Genomic DNA, 16425 nt, shown 5'->3' with positions numbered 1-16425 from the left:
TTTTGGGAAGCACATAATAATCTGATTAAATACAAAAAAAAAGATTTTTGGCACCTTTGGGGTGTTTTGTTATTGTTGTAAAGAAAATTAAGACTTTGCAATGCAACGTTCAATCTGATCATAAAAAGCGGCATTTTCACTCCACATTTGTTGGCACACTGCAGCTCCCTGATATGTCACCATACATATTCGCTTTGTGTATATTTTCCATTCATTCTATTGCTGAAATAACGCGGACAGGAGGCAAAAAGAGACAACACTGAACTTTTTGACATTTTAAGAAAGCTTATTTTTCCTGAATATCAAAAGAGATAAAGCAGCCACTGCAGGACAGTCAAACCAGATTTATTTGGGTCATACAGCGGAAAATCAACGGCATTTGCTCACAAACCACACTGTTTCAAAACTAAATGAGCCGGACTAAGAAAACAGAATTGGTCCCTGACATTGGAATTGCAGCCTGTAGGAATTGTTTCAGGACAAAACGTACCCAGATAAATATTTCACGTTTTTTTCACCACTTCTTGAGGGGGTGGTATACTAGGTGCTGACGTGAACGGCACAGCCCAGCCCCTGCTATAATGTGAGGGGGGAAAGTCCAGGCGCGGAGAAATGGTCCACAGAGTGGAGCAGCGCGGTCGGAGCGCACACATCGGGTGCGCAGAAGTAGAGACGCCAAGACGCGCAGCGGCGAGACTGATGAATGTACCGACAACTGGACGGCTCTGGGAGATGTGTATACACATATTGGTAATGTGATGCATACGGATAAAACAGAGGTAAATATCCAAACAAGGACAAATTGTCTGGAGGAGCGCTCATGGAGACGCGCCGGACCGACAAACCGTGCGCTTAAAACTGTGCCATGAAGCAGCAGCAGCAGCAGCGTGACACACACCTCCCATAGGCCATTTTGGTAAAGTTTCAAGTTAATCTAAAGTGGGAAAAAAAGGAAATCATGAACTTAACCGACTCCGCGTGGCTCTTTGAGGAGCTGTGGAACATCAGCAGAGCGGATGAAGAGGACCAGAAACTTTTGTTCGGCATCGGCACGGATAATTTCATCACGCTGCTGGTTTTCGGGCTCATCTTTACGCTCGGCGTCCTGGGCAACTCCATGGTGATCACCGTGCTGGCCCGGAGCAAACCGGGGAAGCCACGGAGCACCACCAACATATTCATCCTCAACCTGAGCATCGCGGACCTCTCCTACCTGCTCTTCTGCATCCCCTTCCAGTCCACCATCTACATGATGCCGACGTGGGTCCTGGGCGCATTCATCTGCAAATTCATCCACTATTTCTTCACCGTGTCCATGCTGGTGAGCATCTTCACCCTGTCTGCCATGTCCGTGGACCGATACATCGCCATCGTGCACTCCAGAAAGTCCTCCTCCATCCGGGTGGCCAGGCACGCTCTGATCGGAGTGGTGGTGATCTGGGCGCTCTCCCTGGCCATGGCTGCGCCTGTCATGTACTACCAGAACATTTTCCACAGGGGAGAGAATCACACCTTCTGCTGGGAAGTGTGGCCATCTCAAAACCAGAAGAAGGTCTACGTGGTTTGCACGTTTGTGTTTGGTTACGTTTTGCCCTTGCTGCTCATCACCTTCTGTTACGCAAAGGTAAGAGCAGCTGTCCACCTGGGTCGTTGTGATGATTCTAAAAATGACTGAACTGTACAAAAAACCGCAAGTTTCCTCTTTTTTCTTTGCTTACAGGTTTTAAACCACTTGCACAAAAAGCTAAGAAACATGTCCAAAAAGTCAGAGGCATCAAAGAAAAAGGTATGTGTGGAGCTGTCCTTTGGAGGGATGGGAAGTGGGGTGCGTATATCATGGAATACAGCCATATGACAGGCTGTAATCGGTCACAGGTATTGAATAAACACTAGATATCATGCACAATGGGGAGATTTATCACCTGTTGAATTACTGTAGAGCTATTTCCTGGACTTAAAATCATGAAAAATATGACTGTGAAATGGTAGAAGTGCCTGTAAGTATTGCTTAAGTCACTGGGAATGCCCATTCTTGGTGATTTGAGTGATACATGTCCCCTACGAGTGACCACCTGAGCCCTTTATTACACCAATATCTGCCATGATGATGATGATGGAATCAAGAGAAAAAGCTCCCAGAAGTTGTACCGTCGCTGAAAATACACTCCACCTATCCTGATCAGTGCATTTCACGGCTCTCTGCGCCGCAGCCTTTTGTTCTGCTGACACATAGCTCGATTCATAGCAGGGTGTCAGTGTCTGTGGCCTTCAGGAAGATAAGTGTCACTGCTACACGGACCCACAGCCCTGTGCAGGTTATTCAACAAGGGACCGGTCAGTCTTAAAATCACAAAAGATGTGACTGTCAAATGGTACAAGTGTCTGCAAATCACAGGAAAATGCTCATTGTGGGTTTTTTCGGTGATTTAAGCAATACATTTCCCCTACAAGTGACCATCTGAACCTTTTATAACAACATCATCTGCCATGATGATGATGATGATGAGGATGAGGATGATGTTGTTGCAAATTAGGATGATGATGATGGTAAATAAGGCCCCCATCTCATATTTGCAAGAAAAGGCGCCCAAAGGTTTAAATTTAGATCAGTGCAGTTCACGGCAGCCTTCAGCCTTTTTTCTTCTGTTGACACGCGGCTCCATTCAAAGCAGGGTGCCAGTGTTCCCGGCCTTTAGGAGGATGTATGTCACTGCTACACTGACCCCACAGTCGCACACACCAAGGGACCACTCAGTCTTGTAGCAACGTTTCCTCCCATTCAACAACCAGTCAGAGGAAACCATTCCCGCCGTCTCTGCTTCTCCTTGGGGCCAGAACGATTAACGCAAACTTCATAATCCTTACTGTCAACCGGCACACTGGAGAAAAAGTGGCCAAATAGGCTGTGTGCAATCAAACTGTCATCTCGCCCTCATTATTGCGGCTGGATGTCGTTTGGCTTCCCAGAGAGCTGGTTATAATGCTGCCGCCTGTTTGATTGCAGATCCGTCCGCCTGTCCACTGTTCTGCACAGCTGGTCAAGTTCAGCAGTGCGATCTGACATCACCTTATGCCCCTCAACCACAGACCTCTGGGGACTGATGGGCATGTAACTGTGCCCACATGTGTCCCCCCGCCACCCCCTCACTACATCCTTATTGCTCACAGCAGAAGGTGAAAGAGGAATTTCAAATGTTCTGATGATTTACTGTGCACACGGCTGGCGTAGCGCTGACAGCTCTGTGATAAACGGTCGGCAAACAGCGCGTTAAAGCCAGCCTGTATTGCATAAATTACCATGGCAGTGTAGCTTCTGTTAAACAATAACTAGTGTCAGAACAGGCTGTTTGTACACACAAATTAAATCTGAGCAGCATATCAACAGCTCCACGCTGTGAGAACCTGATCTCTTGTACATTATTTATTTTTTTTTACGTTGAAAGCTGCAACGTGCAGATTTACATGTTTATGAATACACATGTGTGGAGCCAGTGCCAAAATCAGTGTTTCCTTGGCAGCGTGTCCAGAACAGTGTTTAATGATTAGAAAAGCTAATGTGCAGTATGGCATTGTATGTTCCCTGTACAATCACTGGGCAATTATTAATACATGCACTTTAGGAAGCAAATACATCAGCCGCTTCCTTGTTAGTTTTAGCCAGCGCTTTGATTGGAGACAAATGCTATTTCACAGTTCGGGCTTCAGGTCTTGTCACTTCCTTCCTCGGTGTGAAATCGAAGTGGAGGTGCTGCTATTTTCTACAGGAAACCCATTCTGACACCTGTCCTGTCGCAGGTGCAAAGATGACTCAGCTCCCTGGCTGCTTTATCTGCACTCTGCACTGTGATGCTGTAAGGGTTAGAGTGGACAGAAGCGCTTCATTCAAGTGCGCGACAAGACAACGCACAATACTTGACATCGATTGAAAACCCATGTCTGAAAACAAGACTTGGTCCAAGTGTCGGAGGCGGGGACAGTTGCTCAGTGTTGGCCCAGGTTTTTTGGGTTCTTGGGTTTGGATTACCCAGATTTTCTGCGCATGTTCCGCTGTGTGGCGTCCGTTAAACATACTCTCCGAGGACTTCCAGTGAAGCAGCCAGCTAACTTCCGGTTTAGCCCTGCGCTAACTTGTAAGTCGATAAAAAAAGATTTAATCGCGTGGCCCGTCTTGGCCTTTTAAATGTTGTTAGACCGAATGGATCAAATTCTGATGGTGAGACAATGTTCCAAAAAATGTATCTACAGAATAACAGTGGTGTCGTTTATAGTGTAAGGTGGTAAAAAAAAGTCATTTTGGACCCCTGTGCATCACGTGCCGTTGTAATTCCACTTTTTTGAAAGGTCTGCCTACTTGCACCTCTCAAGGTGCTTTCAGACAGCAAGCAGCGAAGAGAGGGAGGACAGCGACGTCAAATAAAAACCAAAGTCTAAAAACAAGTTGTGGTCTTATGGACGGTTGTGTGAGGGACTATTTCCTGACCAGGAGCAGTGACTTCATGAAGTCTTGGTATTAACATGAGATAGCCAGGCAACCGGAGACTTTAGGAAGTCACTGCTCCTGGTCAAGATATAGCCTAGTCCCTCCCCTCACCGTCCATAAGACCACGACTTGTACCTTATGATGTGCCAGTAAGCAGACTATTCTATTCGCCCTTTGGACAGAGTCATCTAGCTGTTTCTTCTCCAAACTTCATGCAAACCTTCGCTAACCGTCTCCTGGATGTGGCTTTATATATTTACTGTGCAGACATAAGAGAGACAAGCCCCCAGGAAAACACCAGTTCTTTCACACTTACGTTGTGAAAGACGCGACTGTAAAACTGCAGATATATTTTCACTTCTTCCTGCGAAAAGACTCGTTTCACCATCAGAATTTGACCCATTTAGTCTGATAACATTTGCATAGTCAATGAGGGCCACACGACTGAATCTTTTTGATCTACATTCAAGTGTAGCGTAGGGCTACAGTGGAAGTTAGTTGGCTCGGCTGGTGGACGTTTTGGGTATTATGGGTGCCAAATAGTGGATGGTACACGAAAGCTGTGGCTAATTTATACCCAGGAAGTCACATCAGATCCGGGCCAACAATGAAAAACTTTCATATGACGGGCCCCTGCATCTGGCACTGTATCCAATTCTCCTTATACAGCCATGGAAGGTGATTTCAGTCTGTTATGCAACTCTCATCAGGAAAGCAAATTAGGCTTATCTCCCGAAATAACAGCTATTCCTTCAAGCCTAAACTAGATTATCTCAAGGAAAAGAGTAATATTATCACAAGGTTGGTGTCATGTTTGCAGGTGCCTCTCTGTGTGCGGTTTAAGCACGAGGAGATACGACGTGTAAGCCACAGATGGAAATCGAAGGAGACACATAGACACAGCAGTGTCCTCGGTGGAGAGCGAAGGGAGTTTGTTGAAGAAAGCGTTTAATCGATAGCTCGTGTGGCTCGCTCCGGTCTCAGCAGCTCATCAGCCGGCCTGTGAAATATAACCTCAGTGGCAGCTGGGCAGAGCAAGGTTACTCCCACTGCTGTTGTGAAATACATCTAGACAAAGTTTTTTATCACCCTCAGGCACCCGCAGTGGGAATCAGACAGCCTCTGAAAGTGAAATGAGATACTTTAAAAGCCGATTCTCCAATAAAAAAAAAAGGATCGTCATAAGTCTTCCTTAATCTGTCAGAAAAACATTGTGCAAAGACTTGACGAACCCATTTCCATAAATCTGTATCCTCCTTTGGGTTTTATGTTGTTGTAAGACAGAAGAAAGACTTAGATATTGTTATTTTTGGATTTAAGGGTTTTGGTTTCATGTTCTCGGGAATACCAGAGAGTTGGAGTTAATTTTACTTGGCAGACGATAACGTCTCTAATGGATTGTCAGAGGTTAAAAAGCCAATAATGAGTGTCATAGGAATTTTCTCTCTCAGTGATACGAGTCAGTCAGGCAGCCAGCCGGAGCACACAGATGGTTACATATAATTACCAAAATGAGTATTTGGGCAAGGCATCTCGAAATTGTTTAACGGCATCTGTAAACCGAAAATGGGGACTGCTAATTAAGGCAACAGAGTGATAACTTAGCGCTAACTGAATTAATTTACAGTGTCACTCAACATCACACAGCAATTCATGAATGGCTTCGCTCGTGGTCTTAAAGCGGCGCCTGCAGTGCATCCTCATCCGCTGAAGCTGCCATCTAACGCCGCGACCCTTTGAGGAGCTGGCACCTTGTCGGACAGCAAACTGCTGTAGAGAGACCCCTTTTATTCCGATCAGGTCAAAACCTGGTGATGATCACTGCCGTTTTTGTTTTTTTTGGTAGCTGAAATATTTTTCGGTTTCCCGGAAATGTGTTGACGAGTTTTAAACCTCCACGTAGCCTGTTATTTATGGAATAAATGATTGCAGAGCACATCACATCATGATAACTATTTTTACCCTTTGATGTTGTTTTTCCGTTTGTGTTTCCCTCGAGTGGAAATGTCTTGTGTGACTCAGGGGCCGGCTAACAGCTTTGAAAACAGCAGGGGTTCAAGTATAGACAGTGTGGCGGGAGAGGAGAGGCTAAAAGGCAGGATTTTCATTAGTTCTTTCTTCCCGCGGTGTTGCTGGTGTTTATATTAGGCTAACTGATTGCTCCTAGAGGGTCGAGGTGGAGATATCAATGTGTTAACATAAGGCACAGCTCGAGTGAAGCTGTGGGAACCTCTCTCCACGACTACTGAGCCTGTGTGTGTGTTTGTGTGCGTGTGCATGTGATCGTGCGCGTATGCTCTTGTGTATTATGGTCGCGCTGATATCTCAGGCCAATACTGACCTTTAAAATTGGATAGGGTCCGGTGTGTGGCGTTCCACTCTGACATGATCGATAAGGTGCAGTTTCATTACAGGTTTGTCAAACTGATCAATACTGCAATCAGCTGTGAGGAGCCGACTTTGAAGGATTTAACCAGCGGGATTAAACTTTTGCGCTGACAGGTTATCATCACTCTTAGGTTCCTTATCGGTGAGAGCTTGAGGCAACAACTGTACCTACAGTTCATTTATTTAAGCCATGGTTGAAAAGTTCACTCTTTGTGCTCCAGGAAATTCAGATTACAACCTTTGTTACTTGCTTGTGCTTCTTACCATGCTGACTTTTCTTTAGTGTTCCTTTCACTTAAAGGTCCAATGTGAAGGTTTTATCATACAATCACCTGAGTCTACCATGCCTCTACAGAAACCCCAGAATGGACAAATCCAACACTGACCCAAGAGAGGGACTTTGAAATGTAGGGGACCGCTGTAGGGCAGGGTGAGACGAGGGGTGTTCAGTTGGTTCTAAATGGTCAACTCACTGCTAGATGTCCAACACACTGGGCCTTTAACCTACATGTTGTGAGCCACTTGGGAGCAGCGCAATAAGCTGTAAACACAACAATAACACTCACCAACAATCATATCTTTGTGAATATTGGTGATGTGAACACGTTAGCAAACAGCTGCAACGGGATGCAACTTTGTTTTTGCGTGCTAACCTGGGAGCCAGCGAGCCTATGGGATTTTTCAACTAAAATTCAAAATACTGGCAAACACCAATTTATGATAGGTACACTTTTGTTCAGCAGGACGATCTTCACAGATGAACACCACTTTGAATGGATTTGAAGTGTAAATAATACGTTAGCTAGTGTAAGCAACGACTTCAGTGTTTATGTTAAACTCTTTAGCCTGTGTTTACCACAGACCTTATTTCAGGCATCTTAACCGACAGTTCGTTCTGAAGACCCATTAGCTTAAAGGCAGGGAAGTGAGAAAATGCTGACTCATGCATTTTTGGGTATGAAGACTCATTCGTGCAGCACATTATATACAACCAGCAGACACAGAGCAAATAAGCATTCTAAATGTAAATCCAGCATTCACTCTCCCTCTAGGTCTGCTTTGGTGTCCATCAGCAGCTGAAATAAATACCTGGCTCTTAAAATACCCCTTTATATTCACCAGTTCACTTTATGTTCACCAGTTCACCACCTACTTTTTGATTCTCCATTTTTCTGACAGCCTTTTTTGTACTTTTTGTTGGAAAAAAACCCAAACAGATGAAACATCTTAAACCCCCTTTGTCTGTCCCTCATTACGAACCCATGCTGTGCTGACGAGCATTATTCAAAAACCACAGAAGTGTAACTTTCTGAGAGCGACACGCAATTGTCATGTATTACACAACACTTGAGACTTTTGCAACTTATATTAGACAAAAATAGAGCAGTCAAAGTGTCCATGTTGGAACATTTCACTTAATACAGTTGTGATAGCTCTTCAGTGAAGTGCTGGAACAAGATGAAACAGAATTGATGCGGCACATCATCAATCTGTGTGAAAGAAATGTTTTCCCTTTGCTCCTCAAGTAGAAATAGTGGGACTGAAAATCAGATTCAGTTGGTCCTCGTAGACTCTGGTTACTATGGCAGCTTCAGTACGGTAGCTGTAATTCAACACTGGTCATCACAGGCCTGCATCAGTCAGATGTCCGTATGTATATGTTATCATTTCCCGACATGACAGCATTCATTCCATTTCGTGATACGCTGCATTTATTATTCTCTCGGTGTGGTTCTTCCTGTGGCGATCCCTGCTCGGTTTGTGGCATCTTTTATTCATTCTCACTGTTCCTGAACAACAACAAATGTACAGAGAAGGCTGCATTTCTAATTAACCTCATGATCTTCAGTATGCTTTTCTTTTTCTATGATGGGAGCTAATACGCTCTGGAATCTGCCGATCAAGGCAGCATGTAATTAGATTTTGTGACGACACTTTCCAGCTGTAGCCTTTGGCTTCGCTGATAGTCCTGCCTGAAGTAATGACATCAAACACAAAATTGATTTGCCATAATGGTCCCATTAACTTGCCACATTTTATTTTAAACGTGTCATTATTTTCAGTACGCCGTGTTTAATTGTGTCTTATTTTTGAGGGTAGGTTCGATATGACAACTGCATAAGAGTGCATTTGAACGATTAAAGGCCCAACTGAACGTTAAAGATGCTTCAGTACAGACATACAGATTCTTTAGCCTGATACGTAGCTCTGTATTCACACGATCGGTATGAGATTTACTTCATGCGGTAGACATGTTTACATTGTTTTCTTTCTGCCCATGAGTTTGAGAGCATTTGCTTCATTATCAGTTCATTCATATGATTGCAGCTTGATCTGCTGGGTGAAGTGGCAGTAGGATAAATTGATTCTTGTTATGCTGATCAGTTTAACGTAATACAATTAAGGGTTTCATAAGGCCCGAATGAGTATGAAGATGAATGCAAATGGATTTACTGTGTACCTATTGCCTTAAGAACGAACTGCAGCACAGCGAACATTCATTCCATCAGTGAAAGCTCACTTGTTATTAATTTAATGTTAACAATGGATCAAACATAAGGTAAGGTGAAAGGAGTCACTCAATGTAACCAACTCATAGCAAATTATTACCAAATCTGCAGTTTCCCTCAGGATTAAAGGACACTCGTGTGTCTTTTAGCCCATTGTTTTGGTCAGTTATTATAGACCTTGTGAAGATTTGTGACTGACTGGTGAACAAAGCGGCTACAGAGTGAGCTATTTTTTTCTTAGCGCTTGGTGAAACCAAAACAGAGCTCCAAGGAGAGTGGATTTTGCACTTACCTTCACCAGATTTCCAAAAATGTGACTCCAACTGAATTCATATGTTGCTCAGAGTCGGCTGGAAGTGTAAAGAGGCATATTTTTTGCCACGTTTGCCTAACTTAGTCCTTACACAAAGATACATTTATATCATTCTTGCATTCTAAGTAAATTGTAAGCACTATGCTAACAATTTACTAAGAATGCATAATGATACCATTAAATATCAGTAAGTCACTGTTGTACTCAGCGTCATTGCATTCGAGCTAATCCGAAGTTGTGGTGAAGTTTTGTCGTCCACAAACCATTCCTGGAGTTTGACAGCAAAATGGTGTTGCTGCATTATCCTAAACAACTGAGGTAGATGGGCATTTTTGTTTTAAAAAGTAAAAAGCACAACGGAAAAATATAAATTGGCTCCATACCAACGTTATCAAAGTCTCTGGAAACCTGGAGATCCCAGATCGATTTGAATGGATGTTATTCATTGGCTCTTTTAAGCCAAAATCTTCACTGTAGCTGCTAAGATAAAAGCGCTAGCACCCACCGCATATGAAGGGGGTGCACAAGCTCGACCGCCTATTGAGGGTGTACTAACTACCATTTTCAAAATCAATTTGGGAACTTGTGTATGAGCTATGGAGCCATTTTTGTTAAGTCACCCAGCTACTTCAGTTGTTTAAGAAAATGCTGCAACACTGTATTGCTGCAAACCTCAAGAAATGTCTTTACCTGTCATGAGGGTGGAACTTATCCTTTGAACCTTTTCCCTTTAAAGTTCACTCTAGCAAGGTTAATCTGTAGCCCACGGATGGGACATTGCTAAGTGTTGGTGTGTCGAGGCACAAGTTGGAATACAAGTAAAGACTGGTAGAGCAGCAGCAGAATAATAAGAGATGAAAGTTCTCTTCAGCATTCACCTCTCAAAATGCCTTACTTTATTCCTTTATCCTGAAAAAGAGTCTAACCTGAGTACATTATTAATGTCATCCCTGAGGGCACTAACATCTCTCTCTTTCTCCTCTTTGTTCCTAATCTGTGGCTCCCAGACTGCTCAGACAGTCCTTGTGGTGGTGGTGGTGTTCTGCCTCTCTTGGCTCCCTCATCACGTCGTCCACCTGTGGGTGGAGTTCGGGACCTTCCCGCTGAACCAGGCCTCCTTCGTGCTGCGCGTGGCCGCCCACTGCCTGGCGTACAGCAACTCATCTGTCAACCCGGTCATCTACGCCTTCCTGTCCGAGAACTTCAGGAAGGCTTACAAGCAGGTGTTCAAATGTCAGATCGGAAGCAGCGACTCCCCGCTCAACGACATCAAGGAGATCCGGAGCAAAGCGGACACGCCGCCCTCGACTAATTGCACCAATGTTTGACTGCCGGCGCGTGGCGTTTGGCATGAAAGTGAAATATGGCGACGGTCACACTGAAAACAGAGCGCCAAGTCGTAGTGGGGAAGCCGTCATTCATCGAGTGGGTGTGTGGACTTTTTTTGATGCAGCTAAGTGTGGCTGCTTTGATGTTGCTGCAGCTGTACTGTGCCACATAAGCGCTGTTCATTAAACCTGGACGAAGCCGCGGTGGCTGCGGGACGTTATTACTGCGTCTTTGATCAGTGTCTGTCTCCAGCATCGCCTCTTTTCATAACCCACGGAGTCTGAAACTCAGGAAAATAATCCTCTGTCTAAAGTCCGTCCATCCATCCATCCATCCATCCATCCAACCATCCATCCATCCATTTTCTTTTGCTTACCCTGGGGTCGCGGCGGCAGCAGGTTTAGAAGTGTATTCTGGACCTCCTTCTCCCCAGCAAGACTTTCAGCTCCCAGGCCAAATGGGATATATAGTCCCTGTCTGAAGTGACATTTGCATCTGAGCGCAAATGGTGTTTTTCAGGTTTAACGTAAGTCAGTCTTTATTTTGACTTACATTACAACGTCACAAGGTAAAGTTAGGGTTAGGTGTTTAAAAAAAAAAAAAAAAACTAAGTTTGAGTGCTTTGCAACAAATTCAAGAGCAAAATGAAGGCTTCGTTCCCTCCGAACTGTAGGCTCGCACGACAGTTTGTTTTCCTCTTTCTCCAGGAGGATGCGGCGTGTGGGTGTGGAGTTCCGGAGTTGTTGAGAATTGTGTCGTGGCTGCTAGAAAATGACCAACCATTGTCATTGCACTCAGTATAAATAAATCCTCCTTTTTGAACAGATTTGGTTGTAAATATTACAGACACTGAGGCTAATGTATGCCTGTAGAAGCCTCACTACAGTATATTTGGCTGTTATACTACATGAACAGAGTGTGTGCTGTGCGGTGTGACCGAGCCGGGCCGTGCAACATATCGAGCTCAGTCCTCGCAAAACAATCGAACAAGAGATCCTGTGGAGATCCTGATGTTGTATGCCATATGTTTGTGATGTGCCAAGCCTCCACACAGTAGCTTTACCTCAGTATATTCAAACAAAAATCAATATGAGACCTTTAACTTGGATCTACAGCATCGCATCAGTTTCTTGCGTGCATCTTTGGAAGTTGTGGACTTCAAGGAATGTTTTTCGCGTCCTTCATTTACCCCTTAAGGAAAAGGATGAAACGTTAAGCTCTGTGCGGATTTTCCTGAAGTCAGGCGACCCACGTTTCAAGGAGGGGGTCGAGCCTGATTAACAGCGGAGAGGAGGCCCCTAATCAGAGCAATCATTCTCATTCTCTCTGTCTGTGAGGAGCTCAGATGGATGTCAAGGACAGAGCCGAGGAGGTGCAGTTGATGCCTTTGCTCACTATAGTGCAGACTGTACAGAGGGTGATTCTCATTCACGCCCATGCAGGACTGAAGAACTTTCTGTTAAGTGGCCCACTTGCACGGACATGTCTTCGTGTTGGCGAGATCGTGGCGGACACATATCACAATGGGAGGGACTGTAACGCATTTGGTGAATGAAACTCAAGTGGAACACAAATGGTGTTCGCTTTAAAATACCCAATTTAAAGAGCACATGTACAAAAGAATGTATTTCTAACAGAGAATGCCATTTTTTTTAATTTTATTTCGCTGCACAACTTACAGTGTAAATATTTAGAATATGTATGGTACTAACATCATGCATACTGCATAAGGTACCTATATCAGTACAGATATGTCATCAAATACTTATATTCTGCCACTGCCCGTGACGTCGCATACAGACAACAGAGACAAGGTACATTTTAATGCCTTGATGAGCCGCACCATGCTTTCAACTAACTGGTATTTAACACATCCGTTATTGCACGCTCAGAGCTGTCAGCCAGGAGAACAGTGCTCATGTCATCATGACAAAATGTGTTCCTGAATAAGATTTTGCATCGGGAAGTACCACGGAAACTGTTGTGATTACCTTCTCAGGTGTTTCTATGTCTGCGTTTGAGTAGTTCAGATCAAAATGAAAGCTGATTTCAAAGATGGGTAGGTTCTAACAATGCCATCCAACTGATGGCTGTGGGTAGAACTGATGTTCTGACATTTTTTTCAGATACCAAGACAGGAAATATAGTTGCCAGAAATATAGTTTAAATTGATATTAAAATGCTTGGGAGTAGTTATGTAGTTTTGGGATCCAATTTAGGAACTGTTCAGACAATCAAAACTGATGTTAATAAAGAAACTAGACATATTTCTGAGCAGTGCCATATAACAGCACATAATGATTAAGGAGCTGTTAATTTCAGTGTATCTGTCTTAACCAACTGACACTAGAGTTAGGTAGTAATATCCCTCTGTGTACCAGTCCAGCTGATGTTCCCGAGCTGTGCTGTTGAATAATGACCAGAGCATGTTGCTGAATGTTCTTCAGTCATCCAGGTCATGGTAATTCTAAGTGCTGTATCATCCAAGCCAACTGGACTTGTTTCAGTTTCAGCTCTCATCCAAGAGGCTACTTCAGTTAGCTGGAGGGGAGTTGCAGAGTCGTTAGAGCCGCTTGTGGGTCGTTGACCCAACCGGCCGCCATAATATTGATGATTCATCAATAATGACCAGAACATTTTTTGGCACAGTTGAGTCGACGTTTGACCTTTCTGATATAAAATGTCTTCTCTTCGTTTTATCCATCTAGACATGTGTGTAAAACATTTTGTCATACTTGTATAAATTGTTGAGTCATGGCCAATAAAATTTTGTTTCGTGGTTCAGAGTGACCTTGGCCTCTAACCACTCAAATCAATTCAATTCAGTTAGATAAATAGTCAAATCTTGAGTCCAAGTCCAATTTGAAGAAATTCCCTCCAGGCGTTTCTGAGATATCCTGTTCACAAGAACGGGACGCCATGAGGCCACAGTGACCTTGACCACTGACCGCCAAAATCTAATCAGTTCATCCCTGAGTGCGAATGGACATTTGTTTTGAATTTGGAGAAAGAAATTCCCCTCGAGGCGCTCTTGAAGTATCACATCCACCAGAATGGAACGGACGGCGAGACATACAGACAACCTGAAAACATAAAGCCTCCCATCACATTTATCACTGCCGAAGACGCGTAAAAAAAAAAATAAAAAACATATATGTGAAATTCCCGCTGAAGCAATGGCTATTAGTTTACAGTGACAGTACGCTTCCATCAGGTGAAAACAGTGAGCGTGTGTGACAAAGCTCCTTTATTACAAACTGCCATCCATCCCCTCAAGTAATACTGTTAAGCATGTCTGTCCATCTCAGTGTTAAAACAGATATGAAGATGTAAAGAGTGAGCAAAATCTGAAGCATCTGTCTGTTAGCCAGAAGATCTTCGGCTCTCGGCTGATCACGGGTACACGCTGTGCATCTGATACCCTCCATGGAAACCATTTTTACACTGTAATTTGCTGCATTTTAAAGCATTACCTGTCACTTTCAGGAGGATTTCAATTTGCACACGACACTGAACACGTGAAAGCAAACACAAGCGCACACGGAGCACGCCGCGGAGCGAGGACACGTGACAAAAAGGTGCTCTCTCTTAGTGAAGGCTTCTCGAAGGGGTCACGTGGTTATTTATTCATCCATTCGCTCACTTATAGATGGTACTGTTTGTGCAGCCTTTCAGTGCTCTGTGCGGTTTACTGTGGTTGTTCTGTTGTGTCTCTTCAACCTTGTGGCTTGTATTAACTCAGCAGTGCTGTTGAACTAAGCCATTTACCAGAAAAGGAAAAAAAATAAAAATAATAATTCTTGTTGTTGAATCTTTGTGTGCTTGATATGCAACATGTGAGAAACAGTGAAGTCTCTGAAGTGCTCTATCTGGATGACATTTTGAAATATATCCAGGCTTTTGATTGTGTCTTTATGCAGTGCTATGCTACAGATATTATATAAATATAGTAAATGTGTGGTATTTCCTTGAATAAATCTTTTTATTCCATAAACAAAATCTGCCTCGAGTTTCATTAGTCCCTCGTCGTTTTCTTACAAGTGATTATCTTTACCAAAAAAACAAAACAAAAGGGTGGTCTCACGTCTCATTGAGCCCTTCACATCTATAAAAAGAGCTCTCGTTCGGCCCCCCCTCCCTGACAGAAAACATTGACCCTCACCCCCGCTCGCTGTCACTGTGGGCTGTGACCAAAAGAAAGAAAATAGCAGTGTACGCTCCCACCGGTTGGGTTCCCTCAGAGTTGGGTTTTGCTGATTACACCCTAGTGGAGTGCACTTCCTGGCATCGAATCAACTCGGTGATCCCGAAGGGGTTCGGGGAAACAGTCTCTCTTCCCATGATGCCTTGTGCTGCAAGTATCTAATAGGACGGGGTCTTTCTCGGGGCAACTCTGGTGATGCATCTCAAATAGAGACTTTAGTCGCAGTGAGACAAGATGACAGCTGTTTACCATTTGGAGGTTGGTTTGTGGACCCCAAAGTGGACAGACAAGTGGACTGTTCAGCCGGCTGGAAAAAGACACAGGCGACACGCGGCGAAAATTCACGAATGACACTGCACAACGTCCACAGAAGTCACAGACAATGTCAAGATCAAGATTGTTATCCACAACCTTGGTTTGAAATGGGAGGGGAACTAAAATGGGAATTGCCAACCATGAGGCGTGCTGTCACTGGGTGACGTTCTCCAGCGCTCCTGGTTTCAAATCGGGAAACTAATTTTTAAATAATACATTAAAAAAATGAATAAAGTGGCAAAACTTGTTCAGTACAGTAACCGAGGGATCAAGGTGACCTCAACCTGAACTGAACAGCAAGTAATGGCAAAGAAAAAGAGCGACAGTCTCAATCTGTCACCGCTGATTTATGAGCTAAATTGAAAAATCCTTCAAAAACCAACGTTGATTGATGAGGGAACAAAATTTCTCCTCTGGAGTTTTTCTGCGCTCCTCCTCAGTGACCACTGTCCTCAAGCCTGCATTAGAAGAGCTAGGCTGGAGCGACCGAGTAATATACATCGCACCTCTGAGTTACCACGTTTAATTGGTACTGGAACATTTTACAAATTCATTTATTTCTCCCACTTTAACACTTTTTCAAGAGGTGCAAGAAAATCGACCCTGGTTCTCCACAGATTTATCAGTGGTGTCTACAGCAAGTGGCCAAAGCCTGGCCTCTGCAGTGAGGTTTACTGGTGGAGCTGCCCAGTGACTTTTAGATGAATTAAAAAGGAATGCTCAAGCTCTCTGAAGAAAAAGCTAAAGTCATTATATACAGAGGAATTCACCTCACAAACCTGTCAAAACTTTTGGACAGCAGTAAATGAAAGTAAAAAACAAATCCTCTACATCTATTCCTTCTTACGTTTAATGAAAAGACACTGGACATTTGCCAAACTTTCAA

The 16425-nt window shown here is 43.8% G+C and overlaps 1 protein-coding gene across 1 annotated transcript; it reads left to right on the top strand.

Annotated features, from left to right (window-relative positions):
- Nucleotides 1-577: 577 nt before the first annotated feature.
- On the top strand, nucleotides 578-15019 carry LOC115567663 (galanin receptor type 1). Its single transcript, XM_030394471.1, has 3 exons — nucleotides 578-1624; nucleotides 1721-1786; nucleotides 10699-15019. The coding sequence occupies exons 1-3, from the start codon at nucleotides 959-961 to the stop codon at nucleotides 11017-11019; spliced, it is 1053 nt and encodes a 350-aa protein (XP_030250331.1). The 5' UTR covers nucleotides 578-958; the 3' UTR covers nucleotides 11020-15019.
- Nucleotides 15020-16425: the final 1406 nt, after the last annotated feature.

Source organism: Sparus aurata, chromosome 17 (genome assembly GCF_900880675.1).
Source record: "Sparus aurata chromosome 17, fSpaAur1.1, whole genome shotgun sequence".
NCBI lineage: Eukaryota > Metazoa > Chordata > Actinopteri > Spariformes > Sparidae > Sparus > Sparus aurata.
Note: the sequence above shows the minus strand (reverse complement) of the source record. Positions and strands in the feature narration are given on the sequence as shown.

Bases quoted from the DNA above. Each gene is read 5' to 3' on its own strand.
- LOC115567663 (XM_030394471.1), top strand. From the start codon at position 959: ATGAACTTAACCGACTCCGCGTGGCTCTTTGAGGAGCTGTGGAACATC. The intron at 1,625-1,720 runs GTAAGAGCAGCT...CTTTGCTTACAG, and splicing joins TCACCTTCTGTTACGCAAAG to GTTTTAAACCACTTGCACAA. The intron at 1,787-10,698 runs GTATGTGTGGAG...TGTGGCTCCCAG, and splicing joins CAGAGGCATCAAAGAAAAAG to ACTGCTCAGACAGTCCTTGT.